Source organism: Halichoerus grypus, chromosome 7 (assembly GCF_964656455.1).
Source record: "Halichoerus grypus chromosome 7, mHalGry1.hap1.1, whole genome shotgun sequence".
Taxonomy (NCBI): domain Eukaryota; kingdom Metazoa; phylum Chordata; class Mammalia; order Carnivora; family Phocidae; genus Halichoerus; species Halichoerus grypus.
The window spans coordinates 14,803,526-14,824,922 of NC_135718.1; the positions used below are offsets into that span (position 1 = coordinate 14,803,526).

At 39.7% G+C, this 21,397-nt stretch overlaps 1 protein-coding gene across 2 annotated transcripts in view; it reads right to left on the reverse strand.

Moving 5' to 3' along the window:
• Positions 1-6,275: 6,275 nt before the first annotated feature.
• The window catches only part of ATRNL1 (attractin like 1), an 839,881-nt gene continuing 824,759 nt past the window's right edge, over positions 6,276-21,397 (reverse strand). For both annotated transcript variants that reach the window (XM_078077077.1, XM_078077076.1), the window contains exon 29: positions 6,276-8,492. In XM_078077077.1, the coding sequence (XP_077933203.1) occupies positions 8,368-8,492 (125 nt within the window). In that variant the 3' untranslated portion in view covers positions 6,276-8,367. The remainder of the gene's footprint in view (positions 8,493-21,397) is intronic.

Sequence of the window (21,397 nt, forward strand, 5' to 3'; positions counted from 1 at the left end):
CTGAGGTTCTGAAAACTCTCAGTGTAGTTCTCACAAGCACCCTGGAAGGAAGGAAGCAGTGTCCTCATTTTCCTACATGGGATAAATAAAGCATGGTGAGGCTTGGTCATTCAGCTAAGGATAGGATCTTGGTTTTATTCTAGTTTTTCCAGGCCTCCACTTTAACCCCGTCCTCAACAGACTTTGAAAGAAAAAGTTGACAAAATTGACTCATCTACCTCCGTTTCCTTGGATATTTTTGGTTCATGTATAATTTATACAGACAAGTTCATATAACATAAAGCACAAAACACCCAAACGGGGCTGCCATTTGGGCTTGATCTTAATGCAGTTAAGACCCAATTTTGGAAATTTGCACTTCACTTTTAGTGACACGAAGTGACTTGTATTATGAGTGGAATTAAACTTTATACCAACAGTCGTAATAGGTCTCAAACTCTGTAGAAGTTATTAATCATTATTCTTTGTCCTATACTCCATCAAGATCATAAACCTGATATTGCCATAATTTTTGCAAATATTGTAAATAACCCCTTAGAGAGTAAAGTATAAGGGCAATTATCAAGACTACATTAAGAATATCTATACAAAAAATAATCAGAACAAAAGAGAATATCTATACAAATTAATTTGCACAAGAAGAAGAGGAGAAAGACCAGAAAGAAGAAGACGCCTCAGCAGCAGGAGGAGGAGGGGCAGGAAACAGAAGAAGGAGAATGGGAAGAAGGAGAGGGAGAAGGCTATCATTAATTGTATTCATGGAGTATGAAAGGATATAAACATGGTTATAACATTTTGATAGAGGAGGAAAATTGTTGTTGTTGTTTTTTTTCCCAAGGGGTTTTGATGAAAGTATATTCTTTCTTTGGACATTCCCCTTCAGGACAAAATAATTCACCATTCACTGATGTGCAAAATGTAAGTGGTTTATATATACTGCCAAAATAAGAATTACTCATAAAAGGTCTACCGCACAACCATCCTCTGGATATGGTTTAGAAAAGGAAAATCTTGTCACTAAAACATTGCACGTTATGGGTAAAAGCACGAACAACACATCCTTATATGTCTTTACAAATTTCTAGTTCGTAGAGCTCATCATAGAAATAAGAAATGCCGACCAAATGTAAGGACTGAGAAATAAGGTGATGCTATCGGATAGTTTTCCCTCACTGAAAGGCCGTTTCCCTTAACAGCCAACACTCATTGCATTTTTGCATTCGAAGGTCAAATTGGAGCTGTCACTTGGGAAATCAGCAGGGAGTGGACACTGCATACCTAGATTTGGTTCCTTCTTCCAATGGGTCCATCTGCACATAAATGTCTGGGAGACCATATTCTTCCACCCCCATGAGGCAACAAGCTTCTGATAAACCCGGAGTTCTGACTGGATCAGGGAAGAGTCTTGATAAGTAGAATATCCTGCTTGCCATTATCTATTTGTGTTGCAAGGTAATCCATTTTGGGTTGAAATCAAATTGTTTTAAGCTGAGCTGGTATTTTATTGGTGTCCTTCCAGCCGGCCTTCCTTTTAAGTGCCATCGTATTTCAAACAAGCTGATCTGAAGGAAAAGACCACTGCTGCCTGTGTGGATCGTCACAAGGGAACAAAGATGTGCAAGACCTATTTTAGGTTATTTCTTTATTTTTTAAGCATTGAGAGGTCTGAGACGTTCTTTTACTGCTGGGAGGAAAGGAGCTGACTAGTCAATGAAGGGTCAGGAAGGATGTGTGATAATGGGAAAGAAAATCTAACACAATCTGTTAGCATTTGCTGCAAAATTACCACTTAAAGTTGAGGAAGATAATATTTGAAATATATGATAGACCTTGTAAAAAAAAATCCTGAAAAGCACAAATCCGAATCACCAGGTAACATATATCATTGGTTTCCACTGCAATTTGATTATTTGGGAACTTTGGTACATATGTGTGCTTTAGTGTTACCAGAAAAACCTCAAGGGAAAACCGTTGCTTGTGATATACTGAATTTAACCTGAGCCTTTTCACAGTAAAAGTTGAACACATGTAACTCTGATCCACTTCAACAACAAAAACCCATCACAAAACCTAGATGAGGTAGGCAAGCATTTTTATCCCAGGTTACTTAGAAATGGTTAAGACAACTGGCCCAAGGCAGTAACAATAAATAAATAAATAAATAAATAAATAAATAAATAAATAAGTAAATAAATAAAATAAGTTGTGGTTTGAGTTTACATTAAAACTCAAGGGTGTCCCCACACAGGATTCTCTAAGATAACTCAAAACTGGAAAGCACAACATTTGAGATATCTTTCGGCAACTGGGGCTATAGACGCACAAAGAACTGTTAACAAGAATTTGCTCACTAATGCTATTTTCCTAGGTGGATTTTCGGGAGCGGGATCTCCTATCTGACCAGACACAGACCCGTTTAAAGAAGCTTATGCTTAAACAGCTATCTTGCCTGAGTGAAAATTTCACTTCTGCCAAAAATAAAAGTGGTGAAACCTTTTGATGGTTAGCAGAAGACAGCGTTTCTGCAGCACTCTTGGAGGGGTTTGGTTTTGTGCTCAATTAGGACTGCTCCTAAACTAATCCTTGTATGGGGCAGAACTATTTCCTGGAGTAAGGGTGGGAAGCAGGCAGGTCAGACTCAGGGGGCAGGTGGGTGGGGGGTGGTGCAGTTTACAAAAGCTCATCCTATTTGGAAAGGAAAATAATAATAGTTGCTCTTTTCATTTGTAGGGCTGGAGAGAGTAAAGCTCAACAAAATCTTGGCTGCTCTAGCTATGGTAGCCACCATATTGCTAAACAAGCAGAGAAACCCATTCAATTTTGGAGAGGGAGAAAAGGCTGTGGGTTAGCACTGAAGGAGTGTCCACCCCTCTCTTCAGCCACTCACAGGCGACTCCTGCAAGGAAACTTCGTCAGGACAGAGAAGGATCAGTATCGAGCTGAAATCTTCAAATCTCCTGATAGCCACTGACTCACCATCAAAAAGCTGAAGAAGAGCATGTGCGAGGCTCAGATGTTCAGAGAACCTGCTGCTTTTTGTTGTAAAAGAAAGGGGCTCCAGGATCCACTTGGTGCTCTACCCACTTTGGGGACATCTTCAGCAGGGTCCATATCAAATCTCCTCCCTCTCTTCTAAAGCTTCTGGGAGATGCCAGCCAGGCTGGGCATGTTTATCAGGGTGGAGTGGGCTTCCTGATCTCAGCCTCTTCCCTGGCCTGAGCTCTGGGAGGTGTGGTGGAAGGCTACCAGGAAGGAGAGCACCATTCCATCCTGTAGGGCGCAGGTGGGGGCCTAAATCAGGGTTAGGCCCAAGACCCCGAGCCCAAGAACGGTCATGGGTGCTTGGTCCTCGTGTGGGGGCTGCAGAAAGGAGAGATGTTTGGATCCTCCTTGGTAGCTCCTTTTCAGTAATTCCGTTCTGAGACCCAGCAGAGCAGTGGCACTAATGTAAAGCGAGGACCCAGATGGCCACAGGGGGACGAAACCCAAAGCCTGCCAAAGAACAAGCAGACTTCTTAGAAAACTGCTCAGCTAGGCCCTGGCTGTACCAGTCTCAGAAGGAGGACTGTTACTGTAAGAACAATGTTTGTAAACACAGCACACAGGGCTGGGGCCGAGACCCTCAGTTCGAGCTGGAATCCTGGCCACTCAGGCTCTTGTGGGTTTTGCTTCCATCCTCAGGAACATTCCAAGTGTTCAGCATGCCATTCAGAGAAAACGTGTAGAAAAGGCCAGTGAAAATCAGGTGAAGAGAGAAAGAGAGAAAAATGTGTTTTGCATGTGGAATTCAATAACACAAATGTTACAAACAAGTCTTCGATGGCAGAGGGGCTTTTTCGGGTGTTGAGTGCTTTTCCTGTGTGATTTTGGAAGGGTAGAAACAAAACAAAACAAAACTATATTTAGCAGTGGGGGCTGGAAGATAAAGTGTTTTTATTTCAGTAAACTCCTGATTCATAGCACACTGTAGCAGAAAATGTGGACTTTTTAAAGCAGGTTGGAACCTTTACACAATCTGTCCTAACATTGGCATTCACACCTGTGTACGTGTATACTGATATGGTTATAAGTCTTAATTTTAGAAATTTGATAAAACTACTCTGTTAAAGGTGTACTAGGGTGAGAAGATTGCTATAACACTAACCCAATGGCTTATATTCACTGGAAAATCAAAGCATTTTGAATTAGAGCGATAACTTTGTTATTTAAAGAAATTCTTCTAACTGTAGATAAAGGCAGCTCTTTGGCCCAGCACAGTGTCTCCCTCATTTGCCTAATGGTAAGAATCACTGAGGTGCTTATTTGAACATATTCATCTTCAGGGTCTAATCCAGTCCTTCTGAATCTTAATCTCTAGAGGCAAGAGTAGGAATCTGTACAAACCCGGGGAGTTCTTATGATCAAGTATGTTCCAAACTCACTCTAGTAAAATGGCAAATGGGTTTTGGAATTTGACTTGTTCTTAAGTGTATGTGGGAGAATTCATTCATTTGATCAATTTTAATTTTTTAAAACCTTTTATATAAAACATTCCTCAAGTCATAGTTTTATGTTTAATGACAAAAAGATGTACAGTGAATGCTGACCAAATGTAAGGACTGGTTTCTTCTGGGCTAATTTGAATGTGAAAGTGATAATTAATGTTCCCGTCTAAAGGTCATCAAGCAGTCATTTAAAAAATAGTCTCCTAAAGCTGTATATATTTGGAAGAGTCAAAGCTTCTAATGACTCGACCATCAAAGTAGATTTTTAGAAATCTCTATATCCTAGAAATATAGGAACTAAAGATTGTCATGAAACTTTTACCTGCAAAAACCTACTTGACCTTCAGCTATGGATGAAAAATTAATAGATGGATTCATAAAACTGTTGGTAGAAAAAGAGTGGCCTGGTAGCCCCAGGATAGTCAAGACCAGCTACACTGCATGGAGGATCTGCTTTATGCTTATTACCTTACGGGCTCGCAGCAGCTCTGCAAGGTGGGCACCACCCTCCCCTCACAGATGCAAAGTCTGGACGCGTCTAGAGGTCAAAACTTGCCTAGCACCATGAAGCTCGAAGCTGGTTCCAGCATCTGTTCTCAGGCCTGTCCGCTGGTCTACACTCTAAATGACTCTGCAGCAGGACAATAGCCATACAGTGACTTCTGTCCGACAGAACCCCCCCAAAATGAGATCTTGGGGAGTACAGCAAGAATTGATTCCACATTGAAATATGTCCTAGTTGAAGTTTTCCTGCTGAGCATAACACAATAGTATGTGGCATACTCTCTCCTTCTATATATATCACTAAAATAAATTTCCACTTAAAAGCAATTATGAAAATCCCAATCCTCTTAAAATTTATTAAATTGATCTGTAAGTATGTGTATCTCTTTCAACAAGAATTCTCTAGTTGCCCAAATATTGTCCGTAGGTAAATTTTTAAATTTATTTATTTATTTCAGAGACAGCACGAACGAGAGGGGCAGAGGGAGAGAGAACCTCAAGCAGAATCTGCACTGAGCATGGAGCTGGACAAGGGCTCAATCTCACGACCCTGAGATCATGACCTGAGCTGAAACCAAGAGTCAGACACCTAACCAACTGAGCCACCCAGGAGCCCCCCTCAGGTACATTTTTAAAACTCCATTCTATTTAACAAAAACTTTTCATTCTTGGAAGAATAAGAAATCCTAAAATCTAAAGGACTTTTCAAAGTTATCCTAAACTGAAAGGTACACAATTCCATTAAGATAAAGTTTTCAAGAGAATCAGTCATTTAACTGTATACTTCTGGAAGAGTATCTGCATATATTTGTGGATTGATTTTAAAAAGTTAATTAAAAAAAGGAGCATCTAAATTTAAAGTGTTTGGGATATGGGGACAAAAAGAACGTGACACAGATTCAAAGTGATAATCCCTAAGGTCTTTTCAATCCACTTCACCCGAGGGTGAAGAATTTTATTGCCAGTAAAAAGCTTTGATAAGTTGAGAAGATAATAGTTACCGAGCATAATCAGTCACCGAGTTAGCAATATTTGGCCCAGAAAGATGTAGTATGACTTTAACTTCACATTGCATGATGTCCTGTAATTCTCTAAAATTCAAATTTTCAAGTGTTAGGAACCCAGCGGGATTTGAGGTGGATGAAGCTTGGCAATTTTTTCAGAGTAATACTGTTTGCTTGGCCTCTCCAAAAGGATGGCTGAAATGGACTTTACCTACAACTCTGTACGCTTTTTGTGTTTTTGTTATACAAGGCTTCTCTCATGACAAACGTTAGACAATTAAAACAAATAGGGCAATCATTTTATTTTTAAATGATTATATTTTTGTAGTCACTGGTTTTATCAATTTATTTCTCCAGGAGGAAAATCAACATTTAAAGGGTCCAAAAAGAAGCTAATAAAATTACTTGATTGTTTTTAGGAGACATTTACAACCTTTGCTCACTTTTTTTTTTTTTTTTTTTTGAGAGGTAAAATATCACAGGGAGGCAAAAACAACCAGCTCCACTCCCGCCCCCTCTCCCAAAAAACCCACAGGCTATAGATAAAATTATTCTAAGAATTAGTCTTATTTTTAATGCATAGAAAATAGCAAAATGATCATGCCAACATAAGGAATATATACTATAGTTAACAAGTGCCTAATTATCAAAACAATGATAGTCATGGCTCGATGCAACCTAGCAATCTTATATATGATGCAACTACCTATTGTATGATCATTCCTGTTATATATTACATTCGATCCTCATCAAATGAAGCTGACTATGTATAAATGGCATCATGAAATAACATTGAATATCACAATAGGGTCATATTCCACTACGGCACGATCACAGCATGCAAGGAACTATGCATTAGCTGTAAACAGTAAAGTGTCATTACCTTCCAGAAATCCAAAGAACATGAAAAGTACATAGATAGTACTAAACATCAATTATATTTAAATGACTTTCATAGTGAACGAAGCTGTATTGTATGAGGCAGCTCTGGATGTCTCTGTCACTGCTTTCTACATATATCCTGTAGTCACCCTGAAGGGAAGAAAAGAGTTTCAAACAAGATCTGTTAATGCTACTGAGTTCTAGGGAACTGTTGTCAAAATGAGGCCACATAGGATTCTATGTCCCAGTGTGAAAGCTCTTTTAAATCATTTCTCCTTTCTGCCATGATTCGGATTTGTGAATTGTTAAGAATATGCTCAATGTAGGCGACGATCAACTTATTTTTTAAATTGAAGACTTACTCTTGTGACATCAGTGTGTTCAGCTTAGAAATAAGAATACTGTAGACCCTTGCCAGCTCTTCTCTACTTGTATTCTAAGTGGATAGTTGGCAAGAAGGAACCTGGATCATATTAAAACTTGGGAGGTGTCACCTCTAAAATACTTTTCATGATATTTGTAAAAGGTAGATAAAAATCTAGCAGCTAGGAGAGGAAGGCCAACAGAAGATGATCTGTTTTTACAGAAATGCAGATGGATCATTTAGGTCTGATCCAATGATTCCGAGGCAATTAAAAAAAACTACCACAGTAGAGCTGAACCTTACACACAGTAAAATGACCATTTCAGCTCTCTTCAGGTTTGGTATTGGAGGGTTTTTGGAAGGAGGGGAAAAACTGATTGCTGGACAGGTTTTTCCATGCTCTATCAGCTCTGATAATGAGTTAGGCAGTTGGCAAGGATGACAGGAATGTCCTTTTCACTCAGAATTCTAATAAACCTCCTGTGAAGTTGCACATACCATCCATCCAAATGGACTCATTTTGGTCTGCATTCCAGTTAGGTGGAAAAGAGTCACATTCTCAAACTGAGTGTGGACATGATATGGTCATGTGGAATATTTAAATACACTACCCTACATCCCACTAAACCCCAATCTTGCTTTTACATTTACAGTGAGATAAAACAACATTTAAAGCCATTGCAATTTGTTCATTTCCTGTTCATATACAAGTGATTTAAGTTTGCTTATGAGGCAAAAACTGTACAATTCTCATCATCCAGGCATTATAAAATGTCTTTCTTTAAAGTCTTGGGATATAAACAGTTTGGTTTATATGAATTACATATTTTCATCTGCATTAAGAAACAATATACATCTTTTCCAGCGTAATTTAATGTTATCTATGATAAGCCTAAGAGAGTCGTAAAAACTGACTTTATCGCCCGTGACCATCAATACTGTTACTTTCATAAAAGTCACGAACATTCTCTGGCCACTCGGGTCATTGCCCTTTTGGAGGGAACTGTACTTGAGCCCTGGGACCACACAGAGATTTGCCTCCATAAAAACTGAGGCCATAGACCAGCCTTAATGGAAGCCATTTACAAAATCAAAACACTTCAGAATATCCAGGAGCAGTTTCTGTTTCTCAGACACAAGTTCCTTGACGTGTTGAGAGGTGGTGTTTTCGATTTCGGACTCCTGAAGTCTTGTCTTTACTATCTGAAGGCTTCTGTTGTGAAATATCTATTAGGGCACTGGCAATTGCAAGGCCTGCAAGAAGAGGAGAAAATCATTCAAATATTTGGTGAGACATCTCCAGGACAGTGACAGTGGTGTCTTGGCATCCTACTTTTTATTGTTTTATATTTAGTCATCAAACATTTAGCTGTTTATTGGAAGTTATCATGTAGTTTGCCCTTTACTTAAAATGTTTCTACAACTGAGACATACGAATGTCACACATGAAGAAGAACAAGGACCTAGCAGTTAATTGACTCTGACTGTGGATGATCAAATTCAGTGTGTGACAAAAACATCACAACCAGCTGTGGATATGACCCCACACCTTAGTTCCCATGTCTGAACACAAGTTTGTTCTAGCTGTACACAGAATTTTCAGCGTTACCATTATTTTTGTGTGTGTAGAACAAAAAGCCATTGTATTAAGATTTTTCTAAAAATTTTGAGCAGTTTTAGGTTTAAAGAAAAATTGAGCCAACATCGATACATGATTACCAACCAAAGTCCATAGTTTACATTAGGGTTCTCTCTTTGTATTGTACATTCTATGGATTTGGACAAATGTATAATGTCATATATTCAACATTAGAGTATCACACAGAGAAGTCTCACTGCCTTAAAAATCCCCTGTGCTTTACCAACTTATTCCTCCCCTTCCCCTGAGCCTCCGGTAATCACTGATCTTTATTAAAAGTCTCTATAGTTTTGCCTTTTCCAAAACGGCATATAGTTGGAGTCATATAGTTGGAATCATTGTACCTAGCCTTTTCAGACGGTCTTATTTCACTTAAGAATATGCCTTTAAGTTCCATCATATCTTTTTTGGTTCAATGGCTCATTTCTTTTTGGAATAATATTCCATTGTATGGATGTACCACAGTTTGTTTATCCATTCCCCTATTGAAGGATAGCTTGACTACTTCCAATTTTTGGCAATTATAAATAAGGCAGCTATAAATATCTATGTGCAAGTTTTTATGTAGACATAAGTTTCCAATTCACAAATACCTGGGAACATGATCATTGGACCACATGGTAAACCTGGTTTTAGCTTTCTGAAAGAAACTACCCAACTATCTTCCGTGGGAGCTGTGCTATTTTGCATTCCCACCAGCAATGAATGAGAGTTCCTCATTCATTGTACCACATCTTTGTCAGCATTTGGTGGTGTTGGTGTGTGGGATTTTAGCCATTCTAATAGGTATGTAACTAAATCTCATGGTTGTTTTCATCTGCAATTCCATAATAAAAGCATCTTTTTCATATGCTTATTTGTCAGATGTATATTTTTTTTTGGTAAGGTATCTGTTCAGATCTTTTGCCCATTTTTAATTGAACTGTTTGTTTTCTTATTGTTGAGTTTTAAGAGATTTCATTTACATTTTATATACCAGTCCTTTATCAGATATGTGTTTTGCAAGTATCTTCTCCAAATCTGTGGCCTGTCTTTTCATTCTCTTTTTTTTTCAAGTGTTTTTAAGTAAGAAAACACCCAGGTGCAGAGTTGTGTTATGCACAAGCAGACATGGAAGAAAGACAGCTTGATATTTCTTAAACATAAGAAAAAAACCTTGAGTATTATCAGCAGACTATTAGCACAAAAGTGGATCTCTAGCTATCATAGGTAATTTAAAGAATACTGTTTTGTTGCATCATTTTGTCTATTGATTGACAAGAACATTTGGTAAAGTGTTCATGGATAGTAAAGACGTTCCTAAATTTGTAGAAGCAATGGCCCAGCCAGATACTCTGGTTTATCATAGCTATACATGAAGCATTTTAGTTTCTGTTGAGTCTCATATAATTCTTTTTTTTTTTTCAAGATTTTATTTATTTATTTGACAGAGAGAGACACAGCAAGAGAGGGAACACAAGCAGGGGGGAGTGGGAGAGGGAGAAGCAGGCCTCCTGCTGAGCAGGGAGCCTGATGCAGAGCTCGATCCCAGGACCCTGGGATCATGACCTGAGCCGAAGGCAGATGCTTAACGATGGAGCCACCCAGGTGCCCTGAGTCTCATATAATTCTTGAGTAAAACAAAATGTGCCAAGTCACCATACTAAACCAAGAGACCAGCCTGCTTGCTTTAAGGAGGTGACTAAAGGACTTTTGGTTCATTTTCCCATCTCCCGGGTCTTGGAGACTTGACCCGGGGTTGAGCTGAACCAAGCCCTGAGCCCTACAGACATCTCCTCAATGTGCTGCTCTTAGAAGAAGGCCTCACTTTTGGATCTTAAGCTATGCAAGATGCCATTGAATTATTTTACTTCTGTAGGTCAATTTTTTCTAGGTAAGCCTCAAATATGACCTGGCAAGAACAGAACTCCAGAGGTTTATGAACAGAAAGAAATGTCAATGGAGGGAAACAGTGTTAAGAGGAGGGTCAACAAGCCTGGTGCAGTATTGTAGAAGTCAAGGGACGTCAGGGTTCAAGGAGTCTGCGGAGAGTACCAAATGGGCCAGCAGTGAGGCTGGGTGCAGAGCCCATTAGAGTTCCTCAAAGAAGATTTGGATGATCTTTGAGTCATTTCCATACCTAACTGAGGAAGGAAGTCTGAAAGTTAAGTAGGGAATGGGGTGAGAGGCAATGTGACAACACATATAAATCCCATGTTCAAGCTATTTGGCACTGGAAAGAGGTAAGTGAGCTGGTACACAGGGGAAGTAACAGGTCAGAGGAGATATATGTGAATACCTAGGATCATCTGAGTACATATAATTTTTAAAGGAAAAAGGAGTTTTATGTACATGTGAGAACAGAAGAGAAGGTATTTTTGGAGAAGGAGAAATTAACGATGCTAGGGAGGGAAAGGATTAAAAAGTTACAGTAATCACTGGCTAGGCTGATAATCTTAGATATTTACCTTTTAAGGGTTGCTGTTAAATAACCTGCTCTTTTAGGATATTGAATAATTATTCTGAATTGCTTAGAGATAACACAAGTTCAAAGGTTCAAAGTTTAAATAAATATTGCTTTCTTGACCTCTGAAGAGCACATATGAACTTCTGGAAGTGTCCCACATAGATGTTTCAACCATTATTCTGCTGTAGGAAATAGTTACTTTGTTTTTTCTTCAAGGGAGGGAGCTGAAGTACATGTTTTTTTAAAAAAAGACTAACAGGCCCCGGTTGTGCTAACAAAAAATTCAGTACAGGCAGACCTAAAGTTTCCCCAGATCTCTTGGCATCCTTCTGTCATAATTCACAACCTTCTGTTATTTCATTCCTGGCACCCTCTTATCCAGAGACAGCCAAATATGACAAAGAATATATGTCTCCTTTAATGTAGACAGAGACCACTTCCACTAATTGCAATGATCACAGCTTCTAAGTATGAAATCATGTTATTCATTAAACTACTGCATGACCCAGTCCAAAGGAGCTCTGAAAAACAATACTTTTGCATTTACATGTGGCTACAAATGTTGTTTCCCTTACAGAAGCTATAATGTCAGGAGAGGAGCAAACCATTTGAGTTGCCCAAACAAGCAATTCCATCTAATCTGAAACTGCCAACGTACCTTTGTATTTCAGGGTATTGGAATTCTGAAGCCTAATTAAAGTAGTGTCTCACAAATATCCTGGGTTTGCTAATGATTTGTAAGCTTGGAAACACATTCCGTTGAAAATAGTAAATCTATAAGCCAGACTTCAGTCCTTAATTTACAAATAAAATCGCATTATCATGCTTATTTTTAATTTGACAAATTTTTGTTCTTTCCTGTGGAAATGGAGCTACCAACTACATTTACAGATTCTGCATAAATGGCCACATGTATGTGGGAACCTTGGATTCCTGCAGGCAGTGATGTTTAGTGTCCCCCACGTGTCCTCCTAGAGGACGCTCCAAGGGCCACGTGCCCACTCTCATTCTCTGGAGGGGCCAAATGATATTTTCGCTTAGATTTAAGCTTGGGTCCTTTATACTACTACACAGCTTGTAGCACCCCATGAGTTACTTTTTTTTATAATCTTGTAATTTAATTATGAACAGCATAATGATCATAACTGCATGCGTGTTTATGTCAAATTGTTGGGTATAAGTTTTTATTACTATTATTGCATTTCTTCATATTGTACTGTATGGAGAACTCTAACACAACAACCCAGAAATTGCTAGGTCCTCATTCAACCTACAAGAAGCCCTGGACAGAAGAATAAATAAGAGGAAGCAGGTCCCAGACTTCCCAAAGTGTCTAGTGTGTGGAAGACTCTTTAAAAAAGAGAGAAAGATTGAGAAATCAAAGTAGTTTCTATCCTTGCCCTTCAGTATACTTTATTGTAGGGAATCTTAATTGATAAAAAAGAAAAGTGGACAGTAGCTCTTTAAGAAAACCAATATTACTCCCCTCTCCCTGCATGTAACATGTGTATGTTGATGGGAGAGACTGACTATATAAACAGGCAATAGCCAGATGACAACATAACTCCATCCCACAGATGCAGCCACCTGCTCAGGAATCCAGCCCCTATATCTGCAATAACCAGACTAGGAAGCCAGCCTGCCATGTCAGGTTTGTGCGAAGTCAGACTGCTATCTCTAATAACAATCCAGGAAGTCAAACAATTACCTCCGTAACAATGGGTCCCACCTACCCAACTTGATTAATAACTGACAACTTCCCTAATTTTTGTCCCAGCTTCCAACTTAGGACCAACCAGAGAAAGGCAAATATGCACCCCTAACCAATCATATAGGATACCCCATTTCTAGTTAACCTGACTCTAGCTTTCCTGTGCCAATAGCTTCCAGTCGGTGCATACTTGAAGACTTCTCTTTTTTCCACTATATTCCACATATTTGCCTATTTTTAAGTGTCTGCTGAAACGTAAGCCAGCAATGGCGGGTGGCTCCCTTGCTGAAGCAAGTTCTGAATAAATAGCCTTGCTTGTTATTTCATTGGTCTTGGTTTACTTTCACACTGGTGATGAAGAGATAAAGGTAGCTTGAGATCTTTCCTGGGTTGTTTTTTTTTTAAATGCATCAATTAAATAAAAACAACTTAAAAATAATTTATCCATGTTGCCCTTTGAGGCAAACACTTCCTCCTTGTTTAGATTTCCCTGGGAAATTTGTCCCCTGGGGAGAGGTTTTCTGGTGCTGACCCCACACTCCCCGGGCCATAGAGGAAGCGCTTCCTGCCAACAGGACGCCATTCAGTGGTACATGCTGCCCGTGGTTTGAGTTGCATCACTCTAGAAGATCATTTTTCAAAACATCACACAAATCATCTGATGAAATCCACTTATTGTATTCTCTAGGCCTAGCATAGTTCCTTGTTATCAAAGCAATACAATTAACCAGGGCAACAATTCATTATTTTAGACTGGTGGTCTAAAGGAATTGCATTTACCATGTCAAGATGATGCACAGATGCCGCAAGCTAGCAGAATTTACATCAAAATATGCCGGCACATTCAATAAAAATGCTGGGGTTTAAATATTTATTATAAGCTTTACCTTCTTGCACTTTTAGTTTTTAAATAACAGGCACTATGACATTTAGATTATTTAAATATGGATTATAAACCTCATAAGAAAGAAAGTACCCTCTTCTGTTCCCTATTCCATTTGCCGTGGCCTTGTGGTGTTGCAAACTAGCCCTCGCTAATGTGGAACGTCACCCGTGGCTGTTGTGGACCACTCAGGGCTGGGCGAGCTGGGAAGGAAGCGGACTCCTTTGGGACCACGCAGATTTCCTTCAGAACAGGGGCACAATTTAGTAGTTACTGGTTTGGACGCCAAGAGCTACCACAGATATTTAGGAAATAAGTAGAAGATACACCAAAATCAGACCTTTACCCAGATTCTTGGGGAAAAAAACCCCCAGCATTTCTTCCTAAAATTAAGAACTTTGTTTCTCAAAAAACACGTGCAGACATGCCCTAAAAAGAAAGCAATAGAAATGACTAAGAGCTACATATTTACATGGTAAATATATCTTTTTAAACCACTAAATTTGCAATGAAAACCATCAAGGAGAAACATTAGAAACTGAGTTATCTTTAGGAAAACTCTAGTTCTACTAAAGCGAAGTGGTGTTAGTAGACTCCAGCGGTAACAGTGTAATCATAAAACTACTGATTTGTGTTTTTTTACAATTACGCAGAACAATTAATAAGTACAGTAATAAAATACTGCACATCAAGTGAAATTGCCTTGGAAAGAACATCCTCACTTTATATACAAACATAGCACTTCCATTTTACATTTGAACAAAGCCTCAGAAAAGTCATTCATTTTGAAATGCTCTCCTCCCAAGTCTGTGTAAAAGCAGGCACCACTATATATTTTAATTTTCTAGGAAAACAGCTTCATTAGGCGTGAAAGGTTAATTGCAGGTTTAAGTGGAGCTCAGGGAACAGTGCAGGGTCTGCGGTGAATTACACAGTCTGCTTTAGGACGACTTGAATGAATGCTGTAAACTGTTTGCCCTGCTGAAATGTTTTACTACCTCATTTACTATCTGTCTTCTTTTACAGCTTGTATTTGTAGTTCTTCTAAACCTTTAATGGCTACAGTTTTATTTCACTGTAATCAGATTTAAATGGAAATACCATGCTGGGATGTTTAAATGTTTTCCTTCTGATTGTATATAGCCACATACTACTGATCAGAGTCCTGGCTATCCTTCACGTGATTAAGAAAGTGACTTTGGGAAACTGATGTTACCTAGACTCTAGCTATTGTGCAGACTTAATTTAACATTCAGTGTGGCCACCCTTGCCAATATGCAACTAGGGCTGGATACATAATTAGAAAATATGCATTTCCATTTTAATTTATCCGTTGGAAGGCCAGTGCAACTGAAGTCATTATTAGGCAAAACTCCAAAGGTTACATTGTTGAACCAAAATTGAAATACTTCAAGTACTGAAAACACTGGAATGACAAATGGACTAGTCATATTTGTCTGAGAGTTTAAAGAAATGTTTCCCTTCACCTACTAAGAACCAATGACAACTACAGATGTCAGTGTTTAAGTACAAATTATAACTGTATTCTGCTTATACAATTTTGTTCGGTCTTTAACACATCATAATATTTTAAAATTTCATTGAAAGACACACCGTACAAGTTTTATGAAATTTAATCCTACTCTAGCACCACAGATGCCACTTTCTGTAGCATTGCCAAGTGTTCCCTAAATTGTATATGGACTATTCTCTGATTGGTTAGAATATGCTGAGTAAATAATGGTCATTACTGTCTCAAGTCATTGTATCATGCAAATCCTCATGCTTTTTTAACATGTAAAGCTTCTTTTGGATCTTACCAGTTCTTTTTTCTTTTTAATTCTTTTTTAGATTTATTTATTTGAGAGAGAGAGAGAGAGAGCGAGCACACAGAAGAAGAGGGAGAAGCAGACTCCCCGCTGAACAGGGAGCCTGATGTGGGGCTCTACCCCAGGACGCTGGGAGCGTGACCTCAGCGGAAGACAGATGCTTAACCTACTGAGCCACCCAGGCACTCTGGATCTTACCAGTTCTAATTTTAATTACATAGCAAAAGATTTTACTAATTCATTTAAAATATTCTGATATTTTTTTTTTAGAGCCACCAACATTACCAGAATCAGCCTTGCAGCTACCCTTCCACATTGTTAAGTAAATTTCCAATTGAGAATTCCCTCATCCTAAGCCACCTGGGGAAATATTTCCTGGTATTTTCTTCCTTCAATTAAAGAAATCTGATATATGATAATTATTTTAAGCCCCAATCATCTTTAAATTAATTAAAGTGCTTGCTGATCATTCACTGGAAAAATCAAACTATGGCAATATTGTAATAATGGCAATATTTTATTTTCCATTAGGTAGAGACATTGTATTTTAGCATTTCTACTAGTAAAATGTCATTGGTTGCTTTAAATTAAATGAATTTAATTTATAAATTATAGTATTTATAACTATAAGTATTTTATAAAGCTAATTAATAATTTTAATAATAAAACAATCAGTTACTACCACTACTAGTAAGAAATCACAATCAAATTACAAATGTACAGAAAACTCCAAAGTCCTAAGTATCAAGAAAGTGTCTGAAGAGCAGATCACTTCACTCAACTATTATTTCCTGAGTGCCTACCATATATGCCAGGCACTTCCCTGAGTCCCTAAGAATGTAGCCGTGTAAGACAGACAAGATAAGAGATTCTATATTCCATGGAGCTTCCTTTATAGTGGGCCAAGTTCTTGCATTCGTTTGACCAAGTTATTGTGAAGCTTAAATGTGAAGGGCTTAGGAAAGCACCTGGCACCTAAGTGCTCGAAAACGTCAATCATCATCACCATCATCATCACCATCATCGTCATTACCAAGTGCGAAGTTTGAAGTCAAGTAGGGAGCAGTTGACAAAACACAGGGCACTCAAAACTTTGCTTCTATCCTTTAATAGCACTCATTCATTTATCCAACAGCTGCTGTGCCTACTGTGTGGGATGCCAAATAAGGAACAAAATTGGATAGAAAGGTGAATTCAAAGACTCGAGGACAGCATCAATTTAGAACAACATTGTCAGTGAGGTGGTACGGTGTTCAGTCCTCAAACCAGAATTATTTTGATGCCTTGGATAACCAAATTGAGAACTTGCTCATAGAGATACAGATGACTTATGTGTGTTTCCACTCATTATAGAATATGAAAATAATTGAAAGTGGTAACGGCAAATAGAGGAAAGGCAACATTCAACAGAGAAAGCACTGTTTATATTAATAGTGCTTGTATTATTGGAAATACTACTACTAATTAACTTTTATCCACTTTTTAGAGTTAAAAAAATGCTTTCCCATTGATAATCTAGGTTGTTTCTCAAGACAATTGTGCTGAAGTGGGTCAGGAAGTTCTTTCTATCCCCGCTTCACTAATGGCCCAAATGAGGCACAGAGTAATGAAGTGCGTAGTCCAGGCTCACACAGTTGGTGCTGGGGCGGCATGTGAGCCCAAGCCTTCAGATCCTTTGACTTGAACTCTGCTCGCTTTATACCATTAGAAGGAGATTGCTACTTTCGTACAAATGAGTAGCCCATGATTTTGAACCAAATGGGGGAAAAAAAGCAAAACTCAAAAACTGGTAGAGGTGTGAAATCAGTTAAGGCCAAAGGCATTAATTAATGCTGATGGCAATAAAAACAATAACAGTAATATTTTTTTAAAAAGCTCTATTCTGTTAACATTGACTGAAAGCTTCCTATAGGCCAGACATTGCCCTCAGCACTTGATGTGCATTATTCTATCCATTTATGCAGATAGGAGTAGATGACAGCACAGGTTCAATCAAAAAAATGTGTTGAGGGCATATACAGCTGGCATGGTTGAGGTGGGTTGTTGTCAAAGAGTCGTTATCGGGGCGCCTGGGAGGCTCAGTCGGTTAAGCGTCTGCCTTCGGCTCAAGTCATGATCCCAGGGTCCTGGGATCGAGCCCTGCATCGGGCTCCCTGCTCAGCGCGGAGTCTGCTTCTCCCTCTACAACTCCCCCTGCTTGTGCTCTCTTGCTCTCTCTCTCTCTCTATCAAATAAATAAATAAAATCTTAAAAAAAAAAGTCATTATCAAATAGCATGAAGCTAGGGCAACAATACAAGCGCGCCTAGATTTGCTAATAACCACACGGAGACAAATTCTACGAAGTAGGCCCAAGGCATGAGGGGAAAAAATGTAGAGGGGAGACCTCTGGGGTGGGTGTGGAGGTCAAAGATTCCCAGGGGAGGTGATTTCTGAGCTGAGGTTTGAAAGATGAGAAAGGACTACTCAGACGAGGCCTGGGCTGAGCAGCGCAGCATGTTCTGGGTGGCAAGGAACTAACACTTCACCAGCACGGAGGGTAAGGGCATTTGAAACTTCTGGACATTTGCTCTGGGTGGAGCATAGGTGGGAAGAGGAGAAGAGTGAGAAAGAAGGGAGAGAGGGAAACAGAAGGGAGTCCATGAGACAGCCCCAGGTGCCAAACCTGGAAATAGATGTTTCATCTGCAAGCCAGGAAGAGCCACGGGATGATTTTAAGGAGCAGAGAGGCATCGCCAGATCTTTATTTCAAAGACACACTCCTAGTGGTAGCTCAGACGGATGGGAGTTGGGGGTAAGGCTAAGATAATTATAACAAGAAAATGGTGATAAAGAGAGAGAAAAATGATGAGCAGGACAGATATTTTAGGAGAGATTAATGTGGGAGATGAAAAACGGAGAAATCTAGCACGACTCCCAGCTTGCTGGCTTGAGTGGCCAAGTGCGTACAAATGCTATTCACTGGCATATGAAGGAGGAACAGAACAGCCAAGGAAGGTGGTGGATCATTTGTTCAGTTCTAGACGTACTGAGTTCAATGACCTGTCGGACATCTTAGTGGAGCTGTCTAGCTGGATATGTGGGTGGGAAGCTCAGGAATAAAGTTTAGCCCAGAGATACCCAGGGTGTTTTGCATGGATGGAATCTGAAGGCTTTGTAAGTATAAGTTAAGTAACACTAGCTGTTATAATAGTTGAAGCCTGACATCTCAGTAGCTCAACATGTTAGTTTATTTCTCACCATGTAAAGTCCAAGATGAGTGTGCTGACTGGTGTCAGGACACGTGTGGGGGAAAGAGGAGAGAGTGAGTGCAGTGCCTGTCCTCTGTAGTTACTCAGGGACCTGGCTGATGGTGGTTCTGCCATCTTCAGCTGGGTTTCCATGGGTGCCTTGAGCATTGACATCTAGGTGGCAGGTGGGAGACGAGAGGGTAGAAAAGCTCATGACACTCTGCCCCATGCCATTAGCAAGTACTACTCTGCAGAAACAGCTCTCCACTAAAGGAGGGATGTGCAAATGTTGGGTGGAGAGCCAGCAGCCTCTGCCACCAGGGTGGATGCGGCTGCCCTTGGTAGAAAGAACAGAGTAAGAAGGAGATAAGACCGAGAAGAGAGGGCTGGCAATGGTGGAGGGGAGCCCAGGAGAAGACAGACCACCCAGAGAGGTAGGAGAAAGGCAAAAGCAAGACTGTCCACAGACTCTGTAAGAAGACTAGTCATGGGCTGGTTCTAACCTGTGGATCCTGTTTCTGTTTATAACAAATAGCCACCAAATTCCATGACAACTCTAAGCCAGCTGAGTGTGTGGCTTTCAAGCTTTTCCTGATCTGAAATTCAGAATGTCCCTTGAGAGATGTCTCTTGGAAGGAAGTTGGAGTAGGTGGTTCCTGAGGTCTCTCTGGCTCTACAGATTTATGACTACAGCTCCCTTTCTTCAGCAGGCCTGCGGCAAGGACCCAGATGCCACTGTGCGCCTCCTCTCTTGTACACGCTCCCGAGGGGCCGCAGAGCAGGCCGCGACAAGCATGACTGCGAAGTCAGGGGACTGGCTGGGTCCAAGGACTCCCTTGCTAGAGACGTGCATTTGTTCTTGCTGCCTAAGGACTTATGAAAGCCTGCACATACTTCTACCAGAGTGAGAACCACACCGGTAACAGTAGGTATGGTTTGTACTTACTGGTGGATGTGGTTTCCATGATGCCGATAACACTAATCAAGAACTGACTCCAAGTTTCATATCCGAGAAGTAAGGAGGATGGACGGTGTCCAAGATCAGTCTGGGATTAACCTTTTGTCTAGCAATGTCTGGACAACCAAATAGTTTTTTCCTTAAAAAAATTAATTTTCTAACTCTTTATGTTACAATAGAATTTTGTATTTTAACTCTGCCTACCCCCAAGACCGGGAGCACTTTAAATGTAAGAGCTGTGGGCGCCTGGGTGGCTCAGTTGGTTAAGCGACTGCCTTCGGCTCAGGTCATGATCCTGGAGTCCCTGGATCGAGTCCCGCATCGGGCTCCCTGCTCGGCAGGGAGCCTGCTTCTCCCTATGACCCTCACCCCTCTCATGTGCTCTCTCTCTCTGTCTCAAATAAATAAATAAAATCTTTAAAAAAAATAAAAATAAAAAAATAAATGTAAGAGCTGTGTTTTTACTCACCTTTCTATCCCAATGCTTAGTCTAAAATAGGTAGTCAATAAATACTACTTGAATGAGGATTAAATGTGGTATCATGATTCTGTGTGCTGCTAAGGAAGTGAATTCTGATTAGAGGTCTCAGTGTTATTTTATCTTAAAGATATTCAGAAATAGAGGCTGGTCTCCTTATTTTCTCTATTCCTGTACTTACATGCAAAGAAGACAGTGAGTGGAGCATAGGAATAGTGCAGGGCAGGGAGGGACCACCACAGCACCAGGGTACCTATAAATAGTCTCTTGTCCAAGAAGCTGACCTAGGGGAGAATCTCCTGCCTGGGGCCATTGTGCTCCCCCTAAGGCCTGAACATGCTTATGCCCAGAGAGTGAGAGCAACACTAGCGAGCATCTGGCTCGGTATCTTGGTCAACCTGGTCTATAAACAGGTTTTAATATCTGCGGCTGTGTGTACAATATTGATGAAAAATTGAAACAGCTGCAACACTTGCTTGGCAGCAAAGCATTAGCAATTCAGCTCTCCCTAAATGTCTTTGGAGAGACTGAGTATTTTCAATCAACTCTGTAAGTCCCATCATAAGCTTCTTTCAGTTGCCGAAAGAACCACTTCCCAAAAGGAAAAATCAGTTCACCTTTCAAGTTCTGATCTCTCTCTGGAGATTTGTGCAAAGTTAGAGTCAACACAAAAACACAAATAATTTTTTTGAGCTCTGATACCTATTTATAAGAAACTAGATTATAATTTTCAGTCAAGGTTAAACAGTGTTGGTGTGTTGTGAATCACTGTTTTCCACAGCATTTATATAAGAATACATGAGAGTACAGTAGACAGACTCAAGCTTAAAATACCACGTAGTGCATATAGACCACGTTGACTATTAAAAGACAAGCTATCAACTTAAAAAAAATGAAGTTTAGTATTGTCCAAGGTGATGTTTCTGCTCCCCTAAGTTCATAGCAGTCAATTTATGCCTTCCATTTAAAACTCTTAGATCATAGCA